The sequence below is a fragment of the Talpa occidentalis genome, unplaced genomic scaffold (genome assembly GCF_014898055.3).
Source record: "Talpa occidentalis isolate TD23 unplaced genomic scaffold, MPIMG_talOcc4v2.1 talOcc4.2, whole genome shotgun sequence".
Classification (NCBI taxonomy): Eukaryota; Metazoa; Chordata; class Mammalia; order Eulipotyphla; family Talpidae; genus Talpa; species Talpa occidentalis.
The window spans coordinates 121,075,063-121,099,914 of NW_023602073.1; the positions used below are offsets into that span (position 1 = coordinate 121,075,063).

The 24,852-nt window shown below is 34.0% G+C and overlaps 1 protein-coding gene across 4 annotated transcripts in view; it reads right to left on the reverse strand.

Annotated features, from left to right (window-relative positions):
* The window catches only part of TRDN (triadin), a 306,860-nt gene that overhangs the window by 239,151 nt on the left and 42,857 nt on the right, over nucleotides 1-24,852 (reverse strand). For all 4 annotated transcript variants that reach the window (XM_054697795.1, XM_054697794.1, XM_037518773.2 and 1 more), the window contains exon 2: nucleotides 19,651-19,860. In XM_054697795.1, coding sequence (XP_054553770.1) covers nucleotides 19,651-19,860 — 210 coding nt within the window. The remainder of the gene's footprint in view (nucleotides 1-19,650; nucleotides 19,861-24,852) is intronic.

Consider the following 24,852-nt stretch of genomic DNA (forward strand, 5'->3'; position numbering starts at 1 on the left):
AAAATCAAACAGATAGTTTAAGGATTTCCAAAATGTTGTTTTCCAATTCTAATTATATAAAAATTGTTCTGAAGGGGCAAGAATAACCTTTAAGGTCTGATTGAAGAGGTGACCTATCTTGAAATATGGACTAAGATGCTCCTAACTTTTCATCAATCTGTAATTAAGTTTTAGCATTGTTTTCCTTCATTTCAAAAACAATTTTAGTATTTTAGAGATTCTTCTCCCTATGATACATTTAAGAGACTAGAATCATACTAACATATTACAATATCTAAAGGTTAAGTACTGCAAAATTAAGCTTTTACTCTGATTGATAAAGGAAGTCATTGAAAGATTTGAGCAGAGAAAAAATGAGTTGACTTATATAACTTCTTTTGCTATGTTGAAGATTGCAAGAATGCCAAGTTGGAAATAGGGAGAATAGTAAGAAGGCAAATGAACTAATCCAGAAGAAATACAACAGTAATTTTGATCATGATGAAACAGTACATATTCTATATGTATTTAAAAAATATAATTAAGAGTATATAGGCAAGGATGTAGTGCAATTATATATATATAATATATATATATATATATATATATATATATACACACACACACACACACACACATAAATATCTCGTGTTAGCAAACGCTGATCAGTCAAGTAGGAAAATTGAGACTAACCTTTGGATTCAACAATGAAAGTTTCAGGAGAGTGATTTCAAGACCAAATGAGAAAAATATAGAGGGGTATATTTGCTATGAATTAAATAATTGAGATTGAGAAATGGTTGAAGGAAGACTAATATCATAGATGATTTTTTTTAACATTTATAAAATGAAAAGAATATGTTTCTCTTTTTTTCCCCACTGATTCCATAGAAAAGGGAACATGAGAAGTAGACTATTTAGGGGAATTTTTAATTTTAATTCAGAGGACTCCATGGGGCACAGAGCCTATTCCCAAGGATACCAAATTATAAATTATTGGTCTCAGGGAAACATCTCAATGATTCAGTGCTAACACAACTGCTCTTTAAACCTTATTTTACTGAATTCTGAAGAGTTTCATCTGAGCAAGAAATGGTAACCTAATTGGTGAGTTTAAACTTTACAAGAAGAAATTGAAATTGAATTTTAAATTGCAATGGAGAATTTCAAAATATTTTATGTAGGGAACTAGACTTTTCTGGCACCATTAAAAGCATTTTTAGCACTAGTACATTTTATATCCAATGGAAGACTACTCCAAATTGGATTTTTATGGTCTGAATAGATTAAAACTATTTCCCCATTTTTCTTCTTTTAAGTGTTCAGTGTGGATCACAGAAATAAAATCCAACAAAATAGATATTAGTTTAATTATCCTGATGCCTATATATACAATATATACTCTGCAGACATGTATATTGCCTGGTTCTAAAGTAGTCAAATTAGACTACTTTCATAAGGACCATGTAGTTGGCTTGAGACCAAGTTCTAATTTTTAGTCATGTAAACAACTTTAATTATCTTTGTTTACATATACTTAAATAATTAAATAGTAGTCAACAAGATGATTCTTACTCTCTCTTGCAGATATCATATTCAAATCATATCAATAGAAATAATATTATCCAATGTAATATCCTTTTATAAATTTTTTAGTGATGTCCTTTTTATAAAGGGATAATCAAGAAATTGTACTTTCTTACCTCTCATGTTAAATTATACATATTGCAGTTAAGATCATCATAAATTGATAGAAGTTAACACTTAAAGAGTATATACTACCTGCAGGATTGTACTCTAAGAACTTTATGAATATTGATTCTTGTTTTCATTCCAATAACCCTATAAGTATAATAAAACTGAGGCACAGAGAATTTAAACAAACTGCAAAAGAGAAATTAAATGAGTCACTTTCTTTGCTTCTTCCTAATTACACAAGTCCATGCCTTCACCATTATGCTTGACCATCAATCTTCAATTCTTTAAATAATATTTGACTCTTCTTTATCTTTTATATCCTAAGAAACATCAGCAGACAACAGGTACAAGCATACAATCAAGATCAGACTAAGTATTCAAGTTCAGACCTCCTACCTTGTACATGAAAAACCATATTGGAGCCACAGACAAAAGGAAAAATCAGTATAATGATCCTGTTTTTTGTGTTTATTTTTTTCTGTGCTATCTTAATTTAGAAATTAGGATATTTTATTGTGATCAGGCATGTGTGCATTGATTGTTTTATTTGTCTATATCTTTTATAAGTGGGATAAAAAGTTGAATACATTCCAAACAGGCACATACAAGAATAATGCTTACTTATAACAAAACCACCTGGAAGAATTTTATGAGGATTTATTTCTAAGTGTATTCTCCCCCACACCTGGGTCCTGAGTCCTGTGTCTCTGTTCAATTTAGACTCACCATAACAATGGAAAAGCATTTTAATATCTATTTTGGAAAACATTTTATTCTTGTTATGAGAATTTTAACATCTAATAAATATGCTGTCTTTATTTAAAAAATTAATATTTTATTCATCACAGATTTTTACTTTAATATTGAAATTTTAAATGTTGCATTAAAATATTACTTTAATCACCAAGATTTTTAGAGTCCTCTTAAATTTTATACCAAAGGAGAGTACTTACTCACCTTGCTCTAGTTCTGGTGTTTCCTCCACCTACCAGCTGTGTGATGTTGAGAATAATTTTTGTCATATTTATAAAACTTAGACTTCTCTGCTTTTCCAAAGTGATTATTCTAAATCAAGACCTCAACTCCTTATGCCTATTATCCCTAAAATCAACCATCTCATAAACCAATTTATAATGTATCCAGTTCTGGAACAATTTATAATATGTAAAAAAGGAAAACCAAAGAACTCTGTATTTCAGTTTGCTCAACTGTAAAATGGCAATAAGAGCAACAATACTTCATAAGGTCATTGTGAGTATTACTTGAGATAATGCATTCAAATATCACACAGTAGAGTGCTTAGCAATTAATAATCTCAATGCAGAGACAAGTGAGATTATGATAGAAGTTATCAAAAAAGAGAACAACTGAGTGATAGGTCTCTAGATTTGTCTATCAAATCTCTGAGTCACCCCACAGGAAAGCAGGAGTCCCTTGCATCTCTGATCCTTCACCCAAAAGTCTTTTTCTACACCAGATGGCATTTATTGGTGCCCACTCAAACTCATTACATATACAGTATTTGGAGTAAAGTGCTTAAGGTATAGTAAAGGTTAGATAATTATTAATTCAATTTTCAGAATCATTTAGCACAATCATTTAGTAGTGCCCCAAAAGTGGAGTCACTATAAATATCACTTTGCCATCACTTAGTTACTACATCCTCACATACAGGGTCTGTGAAATGCAATCCTTATGAATAATGGCCAACTTGTTTTCCTAAGTACTTCCCAGAAAATATTCACACCTAAGTATTTGGATTTCAATTAAGGTAACTTTTTAAGTTTTTCCTAGATTAGGAAAAATTCAATTTGTCTGTATATTGATGTGTATTCCTTGTACATAGTATCTGAGGTTGACTAAAAAAGAGAATATTTAGCATTTACAATGTGTAATATTCTAACTTTATTTTTCACTTCTTGTTTGGTTTTAGATTCCACATAGAAGTGAAATCATTTGTCTTTCTCTGTCCCACTTATTTCACTAAGCATGATGTTCTTGAAGTTCATGCTGTAGCAATCAAGATTCCATTCTTTTTATGACTGAATAATAAATATTATATATAAAACATATTTGTTCATTCATTAATCAATGGACATTTCAGTTGTTTCAATATCTTAGCTATTGTAAATAATGCTGCAATGTACATGGAGGTGCAGACATATTTTCAAGTTAGTGATTTTGTTGTCTTTGGAAATTTCCATTCCCAACAATAGAGTAAAACCATTCCCTTTTCACTACATTCTTACCAACATTTGCTATTTCTTGTCTTTTTTATAATAATAGCCATCCTAACAGGTATAAAGTGATATCTCATTGTGATTTTGGTTTATCCTTGTTCACTACATCAAGAATTGATAAACCCTGTTTCATGTACCTATTAGTCATTCCCTTTCTTATTGATTTTTATATACTTTTTATATATTTTGAGTTTTTTTAAATTATTTTTTAAAGATTGATTGATTTATACAAGCACTGGGTACAGTCAGAAGTGTGGGGGGTGACAGAATTCACCAGAGCCAGAGTGGGGAGCAGAACAGGCAGAATGATGAAGTACACTGTGGATGGGAGCAGCGGGCGCAGCAGGAGAGGTCTGCGAGCCATGTGGGAGCCTCACTGGCGGCCAGAGATCAAACTGGCGCTGCAGAGGCCGTGGGCAGCTTCGCATCCCAGCACTCAACTGCTGAACCACGGGGGCGGCCCTATTTTGAGTTTTTAAATTATATATACACTAGATATATTTTTCCTCCGATTTCATGGGTAGTCTTTCATTTTGTTTAGATTTCCTTTGCTGTGTAGATTTACAGTTGATGGCAATAATCTTACAATATGTTTTATTCTAGAAGTTTTATGGTTTTATTTCTTACTTCAAGTGTTTAATCCATTTGAATTAGTTTTGTATATGGTATAAAATAATGGTCCAATTTCATTCTTTCGCATGTCACTGTTCAGCTTCCCCAGCAACATTTATAGAAGTTTATATCTGTTCCCTATTATATTTCCTTGGCTTCTTGTTATAAATTAATATACAGATGAGTTCATTTCTGGCTCATAATCCTGTTCCATTAATCTGTATGTTTTGATAATTATAGATTTGTGATATAGTTTGAATTCAGGGAACATGATGCTTCCAGCTATGTTCTTCTTTCCCAAGATTGCTATGAGTATTTACAGTCCTTTGTTTTTCCTTATAAATTTTCAGTATAATATCTTATTTTAAGCATATTATGATTAATGTAGTGCTGCCATTTATGGACTCACTATCCAGGGTTTCCAATTTCAATATATGAGAATGCTGTTTATATGTATACCAATAGTATTCTAGAACTCAAGAAATTATAAATTTTGATGACTAGTTTATCTCTCCTGTTGCAGATAAGTGTTTAAATACTTTAGCCTCTACCGGTGAAATTTTATCAAGTGAAGAAAAAATATTAATAAATTATGCCTCATTTAATATGTTCTAAGCTACATGACAGTTCATGCTTGAAGTACTGTAAAATTACTTAATTTTTGTCTTTATGGTAAACAAAATTTCCTAGAATGTTACCAGTGACAAACAGAGATTCAGATTTGTTTTCCCATGCCCACATAAACATCCAGGATGAAAAGAAGGGAAACACAGGAGAAAAAACAAAACAAAAAAATTAAAATATTGAATGCTATGTGAGTATATTCAAAAAGCAGTGTTTTTCTCTAATGAAGTTTTCTTACACCTCGAAATTTATCTGAGAGAATGTAAACTCTTATTAAATAGTTTAGACTTTTGAGGTTTAGTTTCATTTATAATAGCCAACTATTTTGTAAGGGTAAGGTCTGAAATGCTCATAATTTATTTTTAAGCAGAACACAATATGAAATGAAAAACATTCACTGTGTACATAATAGGCCTGAGTCTTCAGGTCAAGGATTCCTTAGCATTGACATAACTAGTCTAGATATTTCAGAAATAACAAACAAAAACATGCCTTTGCATTCACTATAAAGATCATTATCTTCATTAAAGTTATGTTTGCTTTAAACATTGTATGTTTAGTCGGAAGTAACTTCCAACTTTTCATATGGAATCATTTGGCTTTAACATACTTGGTTTAGGGCCTCCCCAGTGGTGCAGCGGTTGAGCGCTGGGTTACGAAGCTGCCCGCAGCCTCTGCGGCACTGGTTCAATTCCCGGCTGCTCCTCAGCCACTGGAGGAGGGTCCCACATGGCACGCAGACCTCTCCTGCCGCCCGCTGCTCCCCTCAGCAGTGTACTTCAGTCTGCCTGTTCTGTTCCCTGCTCTGGCTCTGGTGAATCCTCTCACCCTCCCGCACTTCTGACTGTACCCAGTGCTTGTATAAATAAATAAATAAATAAATAAATAAATCTTTAAAAAAAAAAAAACCAAAAAAAAAATACTTGGTTTAATTTAGTGATGTCAGAAACCTCTACTTTAATTTTTTATCATCACTATGGTGTAGCTTTCAATTTCTTATATTCAAATACCTTTTTCTTCTCTTGATTTTACTGTATTCCTGTCTGCTATTTCATTTCAAATTGAATGTAAAGCCTTTGTCAGAGAAATAGGAAGTATCACCTGCAGGCAAATCAAGAATTTAAGCAATGTTTGCTACATTGCATTATTTCTCTATAATTAACCCTTAAGCAGTACTTACATGCTAACAATATAACTTTATAAAAGGCACACTAACTAAAATTTCATATCTTCCCATTATTTATCTTGAAAAAAGCAGGCATTATGCTATATTTTTGAAAGATTCCTTTAGTTCCAGTAACAACACTTGATATTTTGGTATCTAATAACTATTTTTGCTGTGAACAAAATAGTCATAATTTGTGACCCTAATACATCTTTCTTAAACATAGCTTTTCCAATCAAGAAACTATTTAAAAGAGGTTTATTTTTTAAAAACAATCTTTGAAATTATAGTAATCCTTTAAAATGACGACAGTAAAGGGTTAATTGGAATGGATTTGGCCAACTGACAGGGGCTTGGGTGAGGAAAAGTGAAAAATAATGAAATAGAGAGGTAGTAGTGAATTAAAATGAAATACAATTGGTGTACTATATGTACTGGATGATTGTTTACAGTACTTAATATTATTTCAAGAATGGATATAACTCCGATACATACCTCTCAAATTCAAGCTGTGTTCTAAACTTTCCTTGACATTTAATATGTAATTTAAGAAAATTTTTGTATTTATTTAATCGACAATTTGTGATTTAGCAAAAACTATGAATATTAAATCAGTTCATTTCAAATCGAGTATTGAAATAATTAACTTATGAAATAATTTGTGAGATGCTTCTACAGAAGGCCTTTCTGGACTTCTATTTAAAAAAGAATATGAAGAAGCCTCATTTTAATATATTTAAACGCCTTCTCTGCCCAATGAATGAAAACCATGACATTGTAATACTCAAAAACAGACATTATACTTTAAAAGAAAGACATTTAAAAAGTTGTATATAATCCCTTGTCCTAAATAACACAAGTGACTTCAAAACCAAATATCTCTGAAAAGATTTTCCTTCAATTAGATTTTTATTTTTTATTGTTTTTCAAAAGACTTATTTATTTATACAAGAATGGAGGTACAGGCCAGAGGTCTGGGAGGGTGAGAGGATTCACCAGAGACGGAGTGGGTAGCAGAACAGGCAAATGGACCGAAAACGCTACTGAGGGGAGCAGCAGGAGAGACAAAAGAGATCTGCTGTGCCATGTGGGTCACCTCCCTGTCCCGCCAGGAATCAAACCAGTGCTGCAGAGGCTGCAGACAGCTTTACAGAGCTGCGATCAACCTCCTGCGCCACCAGGGAGGCCCTTCATTTAGATTTTTAACACAGAATATTTACAGAGGTTGAAACTTTGGAAACGGCTATCCTAACCTAGGTGACCTTTCCAACACATGTTGAAATGAAAAGTTTGATTCAGTGAAAATACAGTGGCACTTGCAATATTAATCAAATGGTGAGAATTTTTACTCATGCTTATGGTGCTGGGGCCTGAAGATAGATGAAAAGCACTTGGAATGAGAGTGATGATAAGTAGAGGAAAGAAGGAAATCTGGGATACGAAGGATGAACTCAAATTAAGAACAGGCACCTGAGTCTGTCCTGTGACCAGCAAACCTCACTCTTCACACCTTCACATTTCATCATGGATCTAAATATGCACTTTGGCCAGAATGGAAGCAGCCAAAGAAGGATCTGGCAGGAGCTGTGAAACAGCTGCGGTACCACACCAACAGGTAAACCAAGGGGTCTTTGACAACTGTGCCTGGTCCCCTACAATGACCTTCGTGCCCGACTTGCCTCTGTCTTCCAAATCTCCTACTCAGTGATTTCTGTAGCTCACACATACCTGGGACTATGCAGGGGAGGGAATTCTGGAAAATGCACTGCCACCTTTAGCTAAGGGACACAACTAATCTACTTCAATAATTACCAATATTTGGTCAATCTTAATGATCTTTTTTTCTTCCCTGACATTTAGTTCTCTTTTTTTCTAGTTTGTTAAATATTTTAAAGCAGATCCTAAATACTTAAATTTTTAATCCCAGATCCATAATAATCCATACTGATTAGTCATAAGATTAGTGTGCATGTCTGTGGCATACTGATTTGTGTGATAGTTTCTTGCTTGAGGCAAAAAAATGTTAAAAGTAAAATTTGTATCTTTCTGTGCAAAGCCTGGAATCAGCCACATCTTGAACATCAGTTCCTTTTATCAGGAAATGGTATTTTGAGACTAAAATTTAGTCAGCAGGGATGTTCAATGCATTAGACTGTCATTGTTTTTAAACCTTTTGAATAAGCAAAAAAAAAAAGGAAATTTTCAAAAGTCAAAGAATACAGGATTTCTCACAACTTTGTAGCTTTTATACTTACATTCTTTTGCTTTTGAAAAATCTTAATTTTTAATGATGTCAATTTAATTATATTTGCCCTTTTCCTATGTTACAACAATACAATTTCAAGTAAAAATGATACTAGCATTATATTAACAATAAAATAATGACATAGTGTGGTAAAACAATGTTACCCCAATTAAAAAATGAAGAAAAAATACAAAGAGTAAAAATAATAAAAGCAATAAATAGAAATTTGGATCTCTTCACTTCTTTTCATCCTTGAGCTACTAAGAACTTGAACCACACTAAGAACAGAGAGCTAGAATTGTGCTTTTCAAAGTCATTAAAAGTAATTGTTTTCTCTGTGAGAATGAGGTTCATTTATTTTAGTACATGTCAATTTTAGTGAATATGTTTATTTTCCTTTAAATATTTTTATTATAACTTAATTATAATTATTTACAAGAACACTTAATCAAAACTATATGAATACATATTATGAAAAATTATGTGTCATCCTTATTCATTGAAATACACTTCTCTTCTTCCCTTTACAATTACTTACTTTTTGTTTATCCTTACATTACCTCTTATATTTATTTCATATATCTTTGTTTAAGGGAAGCCATCTAAAATTTTAAACAAGATAATGATACAATAATAATTTCCAATTTCCAATAATTTGTTCTCAGAATGAGAAAGGAAACAATGGCAAGATGGAAGCAAAAGAAACAATGTGGCCACTATGACAATTTAGGGAAAATAAGGTAGGAGTTCAGGAGATGAAATAAAGAATACAGAACAGAATGAAGGGATATAAAAAGTGGAATGGGGGGCCTCCCTGGTGACACAAGGGGTTAAGACACAATCTATGAAGCTGTCCACAGCCTCTGCAGCACAAGTTTGATCCCCTGCCAGGGAGAAACCCATATGGTGCAGCAGACCTCTCCTGTGTGTCTGCTGCTCCCCTCAGCAGTGAATTTCAGTCAGTCTGCCTGTTCTGTTCCCCACTCTGTCTCTGGTGAATTCTCTCACCCCCCACATCTCTGGCCTATACCTCGGCTCTTGTACACATAAATAAATAAATCTTAAAAAAAAAAAGTGGAATGGGGCCTCCCTGGTGGCACAAGGAGTTAAGCTATGAAGCTATCCGCAGCCTCTGCAGCACGAGTTAGATCCCTAGCTAGCCAGGGAGCAACCCACATGGCACAGCAGATCTCTCCTGACTCAACTGCTGCTCTCCTCAGCAGTGTATTTCAAACAGTCTGCCTGTTCTGCTCTCCACTCTGTCTCTGGTGAATCAATTTACCCCCACACACACATCTCTGACCTGTACCCCAGTTTCTGTATGCACAAATAAATAAATCTTTATTAAAAATTAAAATATACCACATTTTAACTTTTAAGATCCCAAATAAACATGTTTTCTCAAACCATTGTCATTTTCTTTTTCTATTTCTCTCTTCCTGCTCTGATCTCAGGATACTACCCATATTAGGTTAAGCTATCAGTCTTTCTCCCTCTTTTAGTAAGAATCATTCAAAAATGAAAATAAAGGACAGACACAAAGCTCTTAAGTACATAAGATTCCAAAAGATAAAAGCCATTGATTTATAACTTTGAAAAAATAAAATACTTGCAGATGTTAGATGTCTATATGCTTTTGAAACCAAAGGAAAACTGGGATCCTAATTTCAAAGAACTTTTGGTGTGCTAATTGTTTTACTGACTGCACAAGGAAATGACTGTCACTTTCCTAATCTACATTTGAATAGTCAAGTGTAGCTCCAATCCTTGCCATTCAACATCTGAGGCTTTGGCATTTTCTTCTTGCTTTCTTTCATATTTTTTCAATTGAAAGTTTTCCATATTTATCTTTATTATTCACTAACTTCAGAGTTTTAGAAATATACACTTGGGTGGAACTTTAACACAATTAAACACACACACAAGCATCATTAGTCTAAACTGTGTAGTGATTTCAGGGCCTCCCTGGTGGTGCAAGGAGTTAAGACACAACCTATGAAGCTATCCGCAGCCACCGCAGCACAAGTTCGATCCCCTGCCAGGGAGCTACCCACATGGTGCAGCAGACCTCTTCTGTTTCACCCACTGCTCCCCTCAGCAGTCTATTTCAGTCGATCTGCCTGTTCTGTTCCCCATTCTGTCTCTGGTGAATCCTCTCACCCCCCACACCTCTAGCCTGCATCCCAGTTCTTGTATGCATAAATACATCTTTTTTTTAAAAAAATTGTGTACTGGGCCTCCCCTGGTGGCGCAGCGGTTGAGCGCTGGGTTGCGAAGCTGCCCGCAGCCTCTGCAGCACCTATTCGATCCCCGGCCACCAGTGTGGGTCCCACATGGCGCGACAGACCTCTCCCGCCGCACCCGCTGCTCCCCTCAGCAGTTTATTTCTTGGTCAGTCTGCCTGCTCTGCTCCCTGCTCTGGCTCTGGTGAATTCTCTCACCCTCCCACGCTTCTGACTGTACCCAGTGCTTGTATAAATAAACAAACAAACAAATAAATAAATAAATAAATAAATAAATAAATAAATCTTTAAAAAAATATTGTGTAGTGATTTCATTATTGAATGGTTTCATGACAATGCTTCTAAGCCATTATTTGCTGTTCCTCAATTGTTGATTTTAGAGGCAATAAGAATATTACTGAATGCAAATAGATGTACTTTACCTCTTTCTCAATATGACCCCAATCAGCCAATTTTTCACTGGCAAACCTGTGTTACAGATGTATAAGCTGGGACTATATCCAGCTAACTGGAGCTATGTCAAATAAAGGACATTTTATATTCTAAAACAAATTTACAAACAACTTTTGGCTTCTTTTATCTATGTCAAATATATGTATAAAAATTGTAGAATCATATACTTTGATGCATAAACATGGTGTGGAAGTTATAATAATTGAAATTTTAATTTTTTTCCTCATTAACAATATCTTAAATGTAAACAAAATTCCAAAACTATACATGAAATAGGGAATGTGAAATCAATTTTTCTTTAGATTCATAGATTCCTACAGATTTGTTTCCAAGATATATTGAATTAATTTTGTGGTAACATAAGAATATTCCTAAAAAGTACTCCAGTTAAGTGACTTACTTAGACCATTATATTATAAGCTTAATATACAAATGAAGAGGAACTCAGATTTGGGATTATTACAGTAATTAAAAACTGAAGTTGGGTAACAAAATATATTCTTTTTAGGTTTAGTTATCAAGAGGACCAAACAGTGCTGGGACATTGAACAGAAAATGTGAGGTTTGTGATGACTTGAATCAGAGTAAGAAGCACATGAAATATTAATAGAACACATGATAACTGATAAAGTCTGAAATGTTGCATTTAGTGTCTCAATCTTCTACATTTCCTAAAATAACATATTCACATATGCAGTCATGAGTATCTCTATATACACACAGAGGGACATATATATATATATATATACATACATACATAACTATTAAATATTAAATTTATACATTCTGATTGACTCTGGGTCTTCTCTGAATTATTTTACTCCTCTAAACTCATACCCTGACAAACAGTGCACCTGCTTAACTGGGCTTAGTGCCAGAGGAAAAAAGAAATCAGGGAAATTAATTTCCAAGAGCAGTAGATAAATGGCACACCTCATTAGAAAATCTATCTAAAAGGCACATCAGGAGATGTATGCAAGACTTTCATAAGAAATTGATGCTTGCTACTATCATGTCCTTGATAGATCTCTTCTCAAATTACTAATCTTACTTCCTGGTAATAAGATTCAAGTTCAAGTTACATTTAATGAGTGTCTTCTATATGCCAGGCACCTATGTTTTATATAGATTATCTTCTCTATTTTATACAAAATTATTTTGAAATAGGTATTTTTTTTGAAATAGGTATTTTTGTGGAATACATGCAAAAATCACCAAATGTGCTTTCGTACCCTCTGGTCCAACCCTAAAATTATTTTTCCTTTTTATGAATAAGGTTGCTAATAATCACCCTTACTCTTCGGCAAGAAAGGAGATTAGATACAACTTATTCCTGTACATTCTGACTTAGAAGAAAATCACTAATGTCTAAGTTTGTAATCAACATTTTTTTAGAAATCCTATTTGTTGATAGATAAAGTTGACTCCTACATATAAGGCAAAGAAGTCTGTAAGGATTATCAACCAACACCTGCAAATTCAGGTCCTGAAATCATTACTGAATGAAGGCATCCCTTCATTTTCTGAAAAGTCTTCCTGGCTGAGTCAGAAGTTTGGGGGCCAGGCATTCAGAGGTTTATGCGGCCCCCTATCCTTAATTACTAAGAAGGCAACATTGCTTTGACCACCCCACAGACAACTTGATATTTCTGAAGACATTTATCTTCAACAAAGGGACTAAAGTCAAAAAAGATAATGTCTGTTGGTTTGTACCAGTAAATATTAATTGCTTTTCATTTTACTCTTGAAAGTATGATGTTTTGAGATGATAAATTAAATAATCATCTTATGTGGTGGCTTTAATCACTAAGCTGGGACATTTCCCAGAATTCTTTTACATGTGAGGTTCAGGTCATAGTTGAGCACAAGAGAAATTTGTGCAAGCTTTTGATGGCAAGAAATAAGTAATTGCCATTATTTATTTTCTATTACCACCTTTGCACATTATTGGATAGATATTCTGGTTGATCTTGTTGAGTTGTGGTAGAAGCCCACAGAGTTTCTTCCTGTTACCACTAGTATGTATCTTTCAGCATTTCCAAATCCTGGCCAGTCCTTGTGTGCTCCCTGGGTAGAAGACTCATGTTATCATAATTTGAGGTGATCAGAGACAAAGGAGGTTGCTACTTTGTTCTTAGTCTTTACTATGTTCTTTGTTTCCTTCTGCCCTTTGCAATTCCAAAAAATCCAAAAATATGGCTCCTTGGCATATTAGATGCTTTCAGCTCAAGGAATTTGGGAAATGGTATGTACAATAAGGGCATTCTGATCTTCCCCTTTCTCAGGTCTTAAAATCCTCATGTTAGAGGTATATTACTTATACCTCCCTATTCCAGGAAGAAGGGAATAATCTTTTTTTTTTAAATAAGTGAATTCTTTTTTTTTTTAAGATTTATTTTACGCATACAAGAACTGGGGTGCAGGCTAGAGATGCTGGTGGGTGAGAAGGTTCACCAGAGACAGAGTGGGAAACAGAACAGGCAGACTGACTGAAACACACTGCTGAGGGGAGCAGCAGGTGAGACAGGAGAGGTCTGCTATGCCATGTGGGTAACTCCCTGGCTGGTGGGATCAAACTCAAGGCTGCAGATAGCTTCACAGTGCCATGCTTAACCCCTTGCACCACCAGGGAAGCCCAAAAAGGGAATAATCTTATTTCCAACACCCAAAGGAATCTGAATGAGCAAGCTTTGTTGTTTCCTCCACTTTATTATACTTAGTTCATACCCCTTTTTATCTATATACAATTTCCCTCCACTTTGTACTCTTCATCAAAGATAGTAGTAAAACACTCAGATTTAACTGCTGGTGATCATCTTCACTTCCTATGAAGAATCCTGTTACCACATAAAGCTTATATTAAATACATTTGAATGCTTTTCTCTTGTTAAATTGTTTTTTGTTAAAAGGACCTTAGTTAAGAATGTAGAAGAATAAAGGACAAAATTTCCCCCTTAGGGGCCTCCCTGGAGACACAAGGGGTTAAGACAACCTATGAAGTTGTCCACAGCCTCTGTAGCAGGAGTTAGATCCCCGGCCTGCCAGGGAGCAACCCACATGACGCAGCAGACCTCTCCTGACTCACCTGCTGCTCCCCTCAGCAGTGTACGTCAGTCAATGTGCCTGTTCTGTTCCTCACTCTGTCTCTGGTGAATCCTCTCATGCCCCACACCTCTGGCCTGTACCCCAGTTCTTGTATGCATAAATAAATAAATCTTTAAAAAATTAAAAAAATTATTTACCCCCCTTTTTATGCCAACTTCCATTCTGCTGACTTACAACCCACCCCAACACATTGCAACAGCCTTATATAGATGAATTAATCAGCTAATAGGAATGCATCTGCCATATGATAAATCCGTTATTCTACATTGCTCATAGTTATTCTACTTTGCTCAAACTGACAAATCCACCATGGCATTGTTTGAATATTGACATTATATTTTGTAAGAAATGAGAGTAGGTAAAATATATTTTTTGGTTGGGATTTTTTGTTTGGTGTCCTAAAATTTGTCTTATTTGATGTAAGTATAAAAGTCACAGATTTTGTAGACCGGAAAGCAAAGTGCTATCACCATTTCACACACATGCAAATATAAATTCTTAGCAATGTCAGCTTGTAGGTTATAGAGTAATAGCATGAACCCAAGTCTTGTGAAAGGCCATAAAAGCTAATTCCACAATTGCTCACAAATATATTATATCTGGGTCAATATTATTGAATTAAAAAAATAAGGAATTGTGAAGGTTGCCCAGAGAAGAATCATTCTAACACAGTAGAGTACTTGCTTATGAAAATAGATTTTTCACTTCTCTATATACAATACTTAATGCATTTGAAGTGTTTATCTCCTTCTCTAAAGCATTAGAGAGTAATTTAGAGCCCAAGGACAGTTGCCCTGTCTGACCTTCAAGTTATTCCAGTATGCTTTCCTCTACCAACAGTCTTTGTAAAATGTTAACAGTGTATATTTCAAAGACAATTGTATAGTACAAAAGACTCATCATATCATAATAATAAAACAATAAATATATACAAAATAAATGTTCAAAATGTATCAACTAATAATAATATTAAAAACATGAGTACCATGTTTTGAAAATATTTGAAGCAATTTTTCTCCCTTGGAGAATTAACATAACAAAGGCAAGTTACAACCTACTAAACAGAAAAAAAAATAGAAATTTACTAGGTGGATATATCCCATCCAGCCAGTTAATATGAGTCAAAAGTCTTATGTTATAATTGTAACAAGTACTTGAACTTATATTCTTTTAGTTCCAGAAATTGATCATTTAAATGTTATTAATTAAAATTATTAAGCTCCATATATGAAGAATTTATATACTTGTCTTTTAAAATTTTAGGTTTGTGAATTTTTTTGACTTAGAATCTTTTGGTGAACATTTGTCTTCCTAGATAAGGTATCATAGTGCTAGTCATCTCAACACATGTTTCTCCTTGCATCTGCTATAATTATAATACCTCTTAGTCAACTGAAGTATAACATGGCAATCCCTTATATATAAACATGTCTTTAAATATGTGTAACTGAGAAACATAATTTTTGAGAGTGAAATATGTCATAGTCAGTCTCCAAAATGGACACCAATGGTCCTTGCCTGCTGGTATTCATACCCTCCTGTAGTTTTCCCAACAATAAACAGGTCTGGCCATTGTAACCACATGGACTTTGCAGAAATGACTGTGTCTTTTAAGTCTAGGTCAAAACAGGCATTGTGGGTCAAGCCTTGCTCTTTCTTGGATCACTTGCTCTGAGGGAAGAAGTGTCTTCCTGAATGTTGGGAGGACACACCAGCACTAATCTGGCATCATCTGAGTGAGCATCTTGCCATGATTCCACCACAATAGAAAATCTTTCAAAAGTCTGCAGCCCCAGCCAATGTCTTTACTGCAACGTCAAGATATATCTCAAGAACCACCCAGCTAAGCCATTCCAAATTCCTATCTCAGAAATTGTATGAAATTATAGTTATTGATGTTTTAAGAAACTTAGTTTTAAGGTTATTAAACTTCAATAGATAATCTTTACAAAATATTCTTCTAAGTGAGATGGACAAGTAAACAGATATTAGAATATAATATTTTAACTGTTTTTACTACAAGGACCCATAAGATAATAATGGATTGAAAGTAAGGTAGCAAATTCTTTTTAGGAAGTTGAAAAATGTTTCAAAATGAACGGTAGGATTTACAGGATGAATAACAGTTCTATAGATAGAAAATGAGTCTCTCCTAGTGATCTTAATACTTATACAGTACTCACGATAAACCAGATTTTGTTCTAAGTCCTTAAAATATATTCCTCTTATAATTTTCTCAATAGTCTTATTTCACAGGTACTACTATCCACATCTTATAGATAATGAAACTGAGACAAAGAGAGGTTAAGTGATTTTTCTAACATCAGCTAGCAGCAGTTAGGTCTCGATTTAATATCAGAGAAATCAGCGCCAGAGAAATCACATTCTCAACTATTTTACTATACTTCCTGCTATCCTAGGGGGCATATGGGGTAACAGTTTAAACAAAGGCAGCAGGAAATGAGAATATATTTTCACAGGGAAGAGAAGCAGGCAAGAACTGTCGGAACTATCACTGGAAAACAGGATACATGAGCTGACTAATAAATTGAAAATAAAGCGCTAAGTCAAGAACTTGAATTTCATGCCAAGAAAATTGTCCTTAGGCAATAGGAAATACTTGATGATATTGTGTTTAATGAAGACACCTTGCAGCACTGTTAAAGGGGAGAGATTGGATGAGAGGAACAAAAAGAAATTGTATTCATCCCCTCAAAAGACTCAGGGTCTGGGGTGAGGTAATGGAGACCATAGTAATAAGAGAAGGCAAATTTAAGAGATATCTGTGGTTTAGCCAGCGGAGAATATGGTGACTGATCAGGTGCCAAGCAGATTTAAAAGATGACTTGCAGGTTTTTGTTTGTAGGCATGAATATTTAGGTAGTTCATTAATAAATATAAAAAACTAGAGGTGATCTCTCTCATGGAAGGTGTTTTTAATAATTACTACTTGAAAGAAATGAAGTAGTAGTAATATGGAGGGGTTTATTTTCCCCCTAACAGTGAAAGAACAATAACAAAACATTATCGTTAGGGCCTCCCCTGGTGGCGCAGGCGGTTGAGCGCAGCACTGTGAAGCTGTCTGCAGCCTCTGCAGTGCAGGTTCAATCCCTGCCGGTCGGCGAGGGTCCCACATGGTGCGGCAGACCTCTCCTGTCTGGCCCACTGCTCCCCTCAGCAGTGTATTTCAGTCAGTCTGCCTGTTCTGTTCCTCACTCTGTCTCTGGTGAATCCTCTCACCCTCCCGCGAATCTGGCCTATACCCCGGTTCTTGTGTAAATAAGTAAATAAAAATCTTAAAAAAAAAATCCTTAACTCTTAATTACAGTGGCCCAGGGAAGCTCCAAAGCACAATGTGTTTCTTACATCTAAGTATCTAATCTGAAAGTCTATAGGAAGTTGCTCATTTTATAAATTAAGAACATACTCAAAATAACCTGTAGTATACTTATTAAAGTTTTAACTTTACAAATATTAGATTTACATCTTCTGAAATATACCCCTTGTAAAAATACAAGTCTATATTTTGCGATTATTTGGTTGTAAAATTTAAATAAATGATATTTAAAAAAAGGAATAAATGAAATGCCACCGTAAATATAGGCTCAAGGGAAATGAAATTAATTAGGGTAATGTAACCAAATATTTTTCAGTTGAAATTCTGGGTCATACTTTTATACAGTCATTCCCATTGTATATTCTTTAAGAGGTCACATTTTACAATATAGAAAATACTTAAGAGTATATACTATTTAGCACAATATGTAAAGGCTCAATGTCTAGCCTATTTATTTTAAGATTTATTTATTTATGCATACAAGAACTGGCATATAGGCCAGAGGTGTGGTGGGTGGGAGGGCTCACCAGAGAAAGAATGGGGAGCAGAACAGAGAGACTAACTGAAATACACTGCTAAGGGGAGCAGCGGTCATGACAAGAGGTCTGCTGTACCATGTGGATAGTTCCTTGGCAGGCCAGGGATCGAGATGTGCTGCAGAGGCTGCAGATAGCTTCATAGTGCTGTGCTTAATCCCTTGCACCACTAGGCAGGCCCTGTCTACCCTATTTAGACTATAGATTTATGACTCTGGATAAATAGCCCTTTATACCTTGGTTGATTAGCCTACCTGTTAGGTGATGCTCATTGTAGCCCAGCTGCCACTGTACAGCAGACCATACCAACCACACCTGTATCAATGAACCCAAGTGCCTCAGCCTTATGACTTTGTGATATTAGACTTCTATTTCTTTCAACATAGCTATTTACTGGCATATATAATGGTTTGTGAATAATTGTTGAATGTATAAAGTATTACAATGAAAAATAGAAAATCCCTGTATACGTAGAATGCAGCTCACAATTTATGTATTTCCTGGGTCCTACTGATTCTACACCTACCAGAGAAAGAAAATGGGAGGGGGTACAAATATGAAAAAGCACAGTGAAAGGTTAATGAAATGTTTTTGCTTGTGGTAAAAAGCGATAAGCATAAATACATTCTATTCATTTAATATTTATTGAGCACCTGACTAATTTCTTCCCTGAAGGAACTCACAGTCAATAGAGCATGTCAGATGTGGAAATAGACAAATATAATTTTAAAAAATAAACAAAGACCTTGAACAAGGAGATAGATGAAATATATACTCAGAGAATGAATACACCATAATGAAAAATGTATCTTTCCTCACTTGTTTATTCCTATTTTACCCCACATCCATAAGAACACATGGACACTCAAGATGTAGTATCTCATTACAAGTAATTCTAGGAAAATTCTCTTAACACTCTATTTTCAGGAACTCAAAATAGGATGCTTTTGTGGGAGGAGCAAAGTACTCTGGAAAGGAAGCTTGAAGCAGATGGTAAAAGGCTATAAAATTATGTGATTTTCCATGTGTCCAAAAGATTTATTTTGGTTTGGTTGTTTTATATTGCCAAGTGTAAAACCTACAAATTATCCTTTATTATGTTTGGTATAAAGTCCTAGTTTTCAAACTAAATTTCCATTCAAGCTTTTTAATCATTATCTTTATGAAATTGGAACAGTCAACCTTTGTTCACATCTACAAATAAGCAACTCAATCTCATTTTGGAATCAACGAGTTTAACAAAGAAGGAGCATGAATAGGAAATGTGAAGTAGCAAACAACTTCAATATCTTTCAAGCATGTTCAAATGAGGTACATTATTTCTCAAACTAAGATGAGGTGAAGAGGTATAGAGACAGAAGTAAAGAAAGCACTGTTTCTTTCCATTTAAAAATCAAATTTCATGGATCTTACCTGAAAAGTTTTTGTAATCAACTAAATCAAACATCACAACAGCAACAGCTGACCACGTGATTATCAGAGCGATGACTAGAAGCCAGGCTGCTGGGGAGCTGAAGGTTGTCACTATGTCTTCTGTGACTGTCCTCTTCAGCATTTTTCCAGGGGACTTGGGCACAGATCCATTCTTGTTGTCTATCACAGTTGTGGTAGTAGATGCATTGCCTGACAAAATAATGACAAATTCAGAAAGAAGAATTACCATTTAGAAATTCACATCAAATATTGATGGCTAAAAACACAGACTACATACATAAATTGTTACCCATTTTCTGTATACAATACACCTTAGAGAGAGACCATATATCTCCCCTTGCTGCTATATTATATCTTCCTCAGAACTTATCCTCCATCCTAAATCCAAGTTTTTTCATAATCAACCTTCCTAATCTCCCAAGCTCCATATCATCCAGGCCACAGATATTGTTAACATCTCCATTCACTTTTGCTTCTTCCTTACCACCACCACCACCTTCCTTACCACCACCCCCAGAGAACTGGGAGTTATGGGTGAAGTTTCTTGCTTCTTCCTTACCACCACCACCACCTTCCTTACCACCACACCCAGAGCACTGGGGTTTTTTTTTTTGCCACCTTTTGCCTTTGTTTAAGCTGATATGTCAGTTCTGAATGTAAGCAAAAATATCTACCCCAAAGGGAGAATCAAAATCCTTGATCAAATAGCTTGAATGTATGAAATTCCTCTGGATATCATAGTTTAACTACATAATTGACCCTTCAAGTACAGTTATTCATTGCTTTATTGGTGCATGGGTATAGAAGTTCGAAAGAATAATGTTGAAAAATCTTATTATATTCAGTAAATTTTTATTCCTAAAAGAGTACATATTTATGAAATAAAATTCAAAAATATAAAAAATAGCAAAATAAATGAATAGGTGATCATTTGTAATTTCACCACCCAGAAACTACTGTTGATATGTTTTTCTATTTATACATAATTTTTGTGCATACATAATATATATAAATGCTTTATTTGTTTTTGATAAATCATCATCACATTGTCCTTTATGTTTTTTATTAGGCAACATATAATAATTGCCATTATGCATTCCTTAAAAAAAGTTAAGTGGCTATATGACCTGTTATTTTGTGGTTTGAATAATGCAGTCAAAAGCAGAAATTTTCTCAGCACCCATTAACAATTATTTAATTAGAAAAAAATATAGAATTTGTGGGACAAATAATTGCTTTTATAACTTTTGAGAAAATGTATATTTTTGAATTTACCATTATTTTTGAAAATTTTATAAGTCAATAGTCTGTTTCCTTTACCATACCAAGTATTATCAGTGCACAGAATATTTGCAGGAATATAGAAGAAAAAATTAGCTTCATTTGCATTTATAATTACTAGATATGAGCTTTATATGTTTATTTTTGCCTTGTAATTTCTATCTTGTAAACTTTACTGTACATTTTTCTCCTATAAAATCACTGACGTAAGAAATATGTCCCCTCACCAGCCCAGTGGAAATGAAGCATTATCTCATTATATTGAGAACCCTTGATTCACAGAAACTTTAACCTAGAAGAAAATAGATTATGAAATAAATATTTCATTTTATATTTAAGATTTCAAGACCTATCAGAAAATGTAAGAGATTTGTATTTCCGATCATAAATTAATATGTAACAAATAATTCAATACTAAAAAGAAATTTACATTCTTAATAATAAATATTTTTGCCCAAATCACAACTTAATAATATTTCATATATTTAAGATATGGACCACATTGTCTATAATAATTTAATAAACATCACAAAAATAAAATTTTGATTACTCATATTCTGATTATCACACATTTTCAATTTCACTATTTATCATTAAACTTACATTTCCAAATAAACAAGCAAACTCAAATTTTCAAACCTCTTTAACGTTTTTCACAAAATAAATTTCACCTAACTCATATTTATTCTTAGAATGTGTTAAATAAATAATTTCTGAAAGGTTTTTCATCTTTTAAAAGCTGAGAGGAATTCTTTGTACTGTTCGAAAACTTCAGAGTATAGTGAAAGGACTCCTTTCAACCTTTCAGACTCTTGTCTTACCTTCTTTAATTGGGTCTTTGTTATGGACAAAGTAATGTAAAAATGTTATACCATCATTTTTATGGACAAGAAAAATCAGTATTAGCTCCTAGCTCCCTCTGCCTTAGCTGAATGGCTAGAAGGTCACAACTACACCTCACGACTATACCACTGTGAGTGGGAAGCATCTGGATCTCAGGAATGAGGTTGATAAGACTCAATTTCGCTTTATGATGGAGGAGAAATAACTCATGTCAACAGATGGGAATATTTTCTGCTACACAGATTTATTCAACAAATGCCTACACAATAACAGCTAAACTACATCATTATAATTTTTATAACCATTAGCATATCATTGTTACTATCACCACCACTCCAGCGCTACTACATGATGATGACTGTGGCCACTACCCTCATTATAAGGGAAAGTAGAAGGGTAGGATTAACCTTAGAAATAAAGGTCAAGGGAATTTCCTTCAAATGTGGAAATTCATTTCCATTTAGTAAGCATGCATATTTGGCTAAGATAATTTCAGGGAAACAAAAAAGGACTCCATCATGCCCTCCAAAATTTCCTTGTCAATTATTATTTCTTATGCTACAGGGAAAGAGGGACATATATTCTAATTTATTCATAGTAATGGAGGCTATCTTGCCCCATTAAGAAAATTAAGAGGGATGATCTATAATGTTATTTCATTATAATATAAATTTTTCAAACTAGAAAGAGTTTGAATCTTCAAACAGACATGAAGAACCCTTCAAATGGAACTTAGAATACAAACCCTTAATCCAGTTCAGAAAACAATTTTTAGATGCTGGGGAAAGATATGAAAACTTTTTTAATTTTGTATGTAAAATTAAGTACTCTAGCTAATTAAACCTTATTTTTTTCTTTATTCATAAAATGGTACTATCCTTTTGAGAAAAATAAGATAAATAACAAATTATCTGACTAACATAGGGGAAGAAAATAAAATATTTAAGTGTACATATTACCAAGTGTTAATAATAACCAAACATAACTCACAATTATTTTTAGATGAAAATGGTACATCTAGGCCCGTATTTTTAAGATCTAGAAGCTGATGAGGTGCATCAGTGCTAAAATAATTTCTTATAGGTAGAAATTAACAATGACAATGAATGTCTTTTCTTTCCTGAAAAGCTATGTGAATACATACCCCAAGTTCATGAACTCAATTTACTTGAAATGATAGCAAGATGGAAAAATACCTTTAAAAAACAGATTTCACAGACCATACTTGAGATGGTGCTCAAAGAAGGAAAAATTAGAAAGGACTCATATCATATCCTCTCATCGATTTTCATGCCAAATTCCCATCATTTCTAATGGCAGTTCTGAAAATGGATGAATGATAGGAGTGCTTTGAAATGCAATTTAAGACCCAAGTGAGGCTACAAGTGAATCCAACCTTCAGAATAATGATTTGCAGGAGAGTAAGTGAATTATAAGTGTTTAGGAGAAGCCTACCTGAAAGTTGATATGTTGCTAATCTCCAGTTTTTTAACCTCTGGAAGCCTTCTTACCATCACTATATAGAACACAGAAGAACTGCTTTTACACTTCAGATTTACTTCAATGAACTATGCATTAGAGAATATTTCTGAGACAATACCAAGCACACTGTTTGGTATTTTGAAACTGAAAAAAGTAAATTTACTGACACGGGATACAAATTAGTTGACTCCTGATTTATTTTATTTATTTACACATACAAGAACTGTGGTATAGGCCAGAGGTGGGGAGGGTGAAAGGATTCACCAGAGACAGAGTGAGGAGCAGAATAGGAAGATCTACCAAGATACACTGCTGAGGGGAGCAGCAGGGGAAGCAGGAGAGGTCTGCTTCGCCATGTAGGTTCGCTCCCTGGCCAGCAATCGAATTCATGTGCAGTAGCTGGAAATAGCTTGATAGCACTGAGACTTTAACACCTGCACCATCAGGGAGGCCCCTGATCACATTTTTAAAGGCAGGAAAAGTGAAAAAGGAACATGAATGTCTAGCTTTCCTTTTTATCAGAAATCAGAATCTATGTAAGTTCAGGAATATAAGTTTAAATATGAATTTCACATGTTTAGATAATTGATATTAATGTGATTTTTATATATTATTTTATGTTGCAATCCTACCAACATTTATGATATAATTTATGATATAATATTTATGATATAATATTTTAATATAATATTTTGATTTATAATTTATGATATAATTTATGATATAATATTTATGATATAATATTTTGAATGAAATGATGCTTAATACAAAAGGATTTTAATTTTTTTCCCTATTTTCTTTGTCTTCACACTCAAAATTTTCAGTTAATCAAGATTTAAAGATGATCAAAATATATTCTGAGTATTCAGCTGCAACAATTGAAAGTAATCTGAAGGTTATCCTCCTTTAAGCAAATGATGTGTTGCCTTTGTTATGGAAACACACTAAGTTGTACCTTTCATATTCCATTCAAATTTACTGCAGAACCTACACAGAGCCAAGAGGAATAAAACAGTGGTGGGGAAATAAATTGCCTTCTCTGACAGCTGGTCAAAATAAACGCAAAGAACAGAGTGTGTAATCTGAGATTACTTAATGTTTGTGAAGTGCTTTGAAGGTGACAAGAGCTAGTTATTGATATGGCGGAAAAAATGAGAAGTAAATATTACTGAGCAATTTGACATGGGCTATGCTTCTTGAAAGTTGGAATTGCAGAATTAGGACTAGAAGCTAGGATATGTGTCAGTACCTTGCATGCTTACTGTTTAATTCCATTCCTTTTCATTGCATTCAAATTACTTTGATTACCAGACAGCCAGAATCAGGCTCATAGGAAGTACAAATCTGGCTGAGAGGCCAAGTGACCCTGGCCCACAAAGTGAAATGAGGGACGGCTTATTTAGTGGCTCCAAAGTGGTTCCAAAGGTTATGCATTGAAGCATAAATCATAAGTCTCCTGAAAGAAGTCACTTAACCTCATCATGTCTTATTAATTAGATGAGAAAACTGCCAAATGCACTTTTCCATTATTATTCCTCTGGGACATTGGTAATACTATCTCTTCCAGGATGCTAA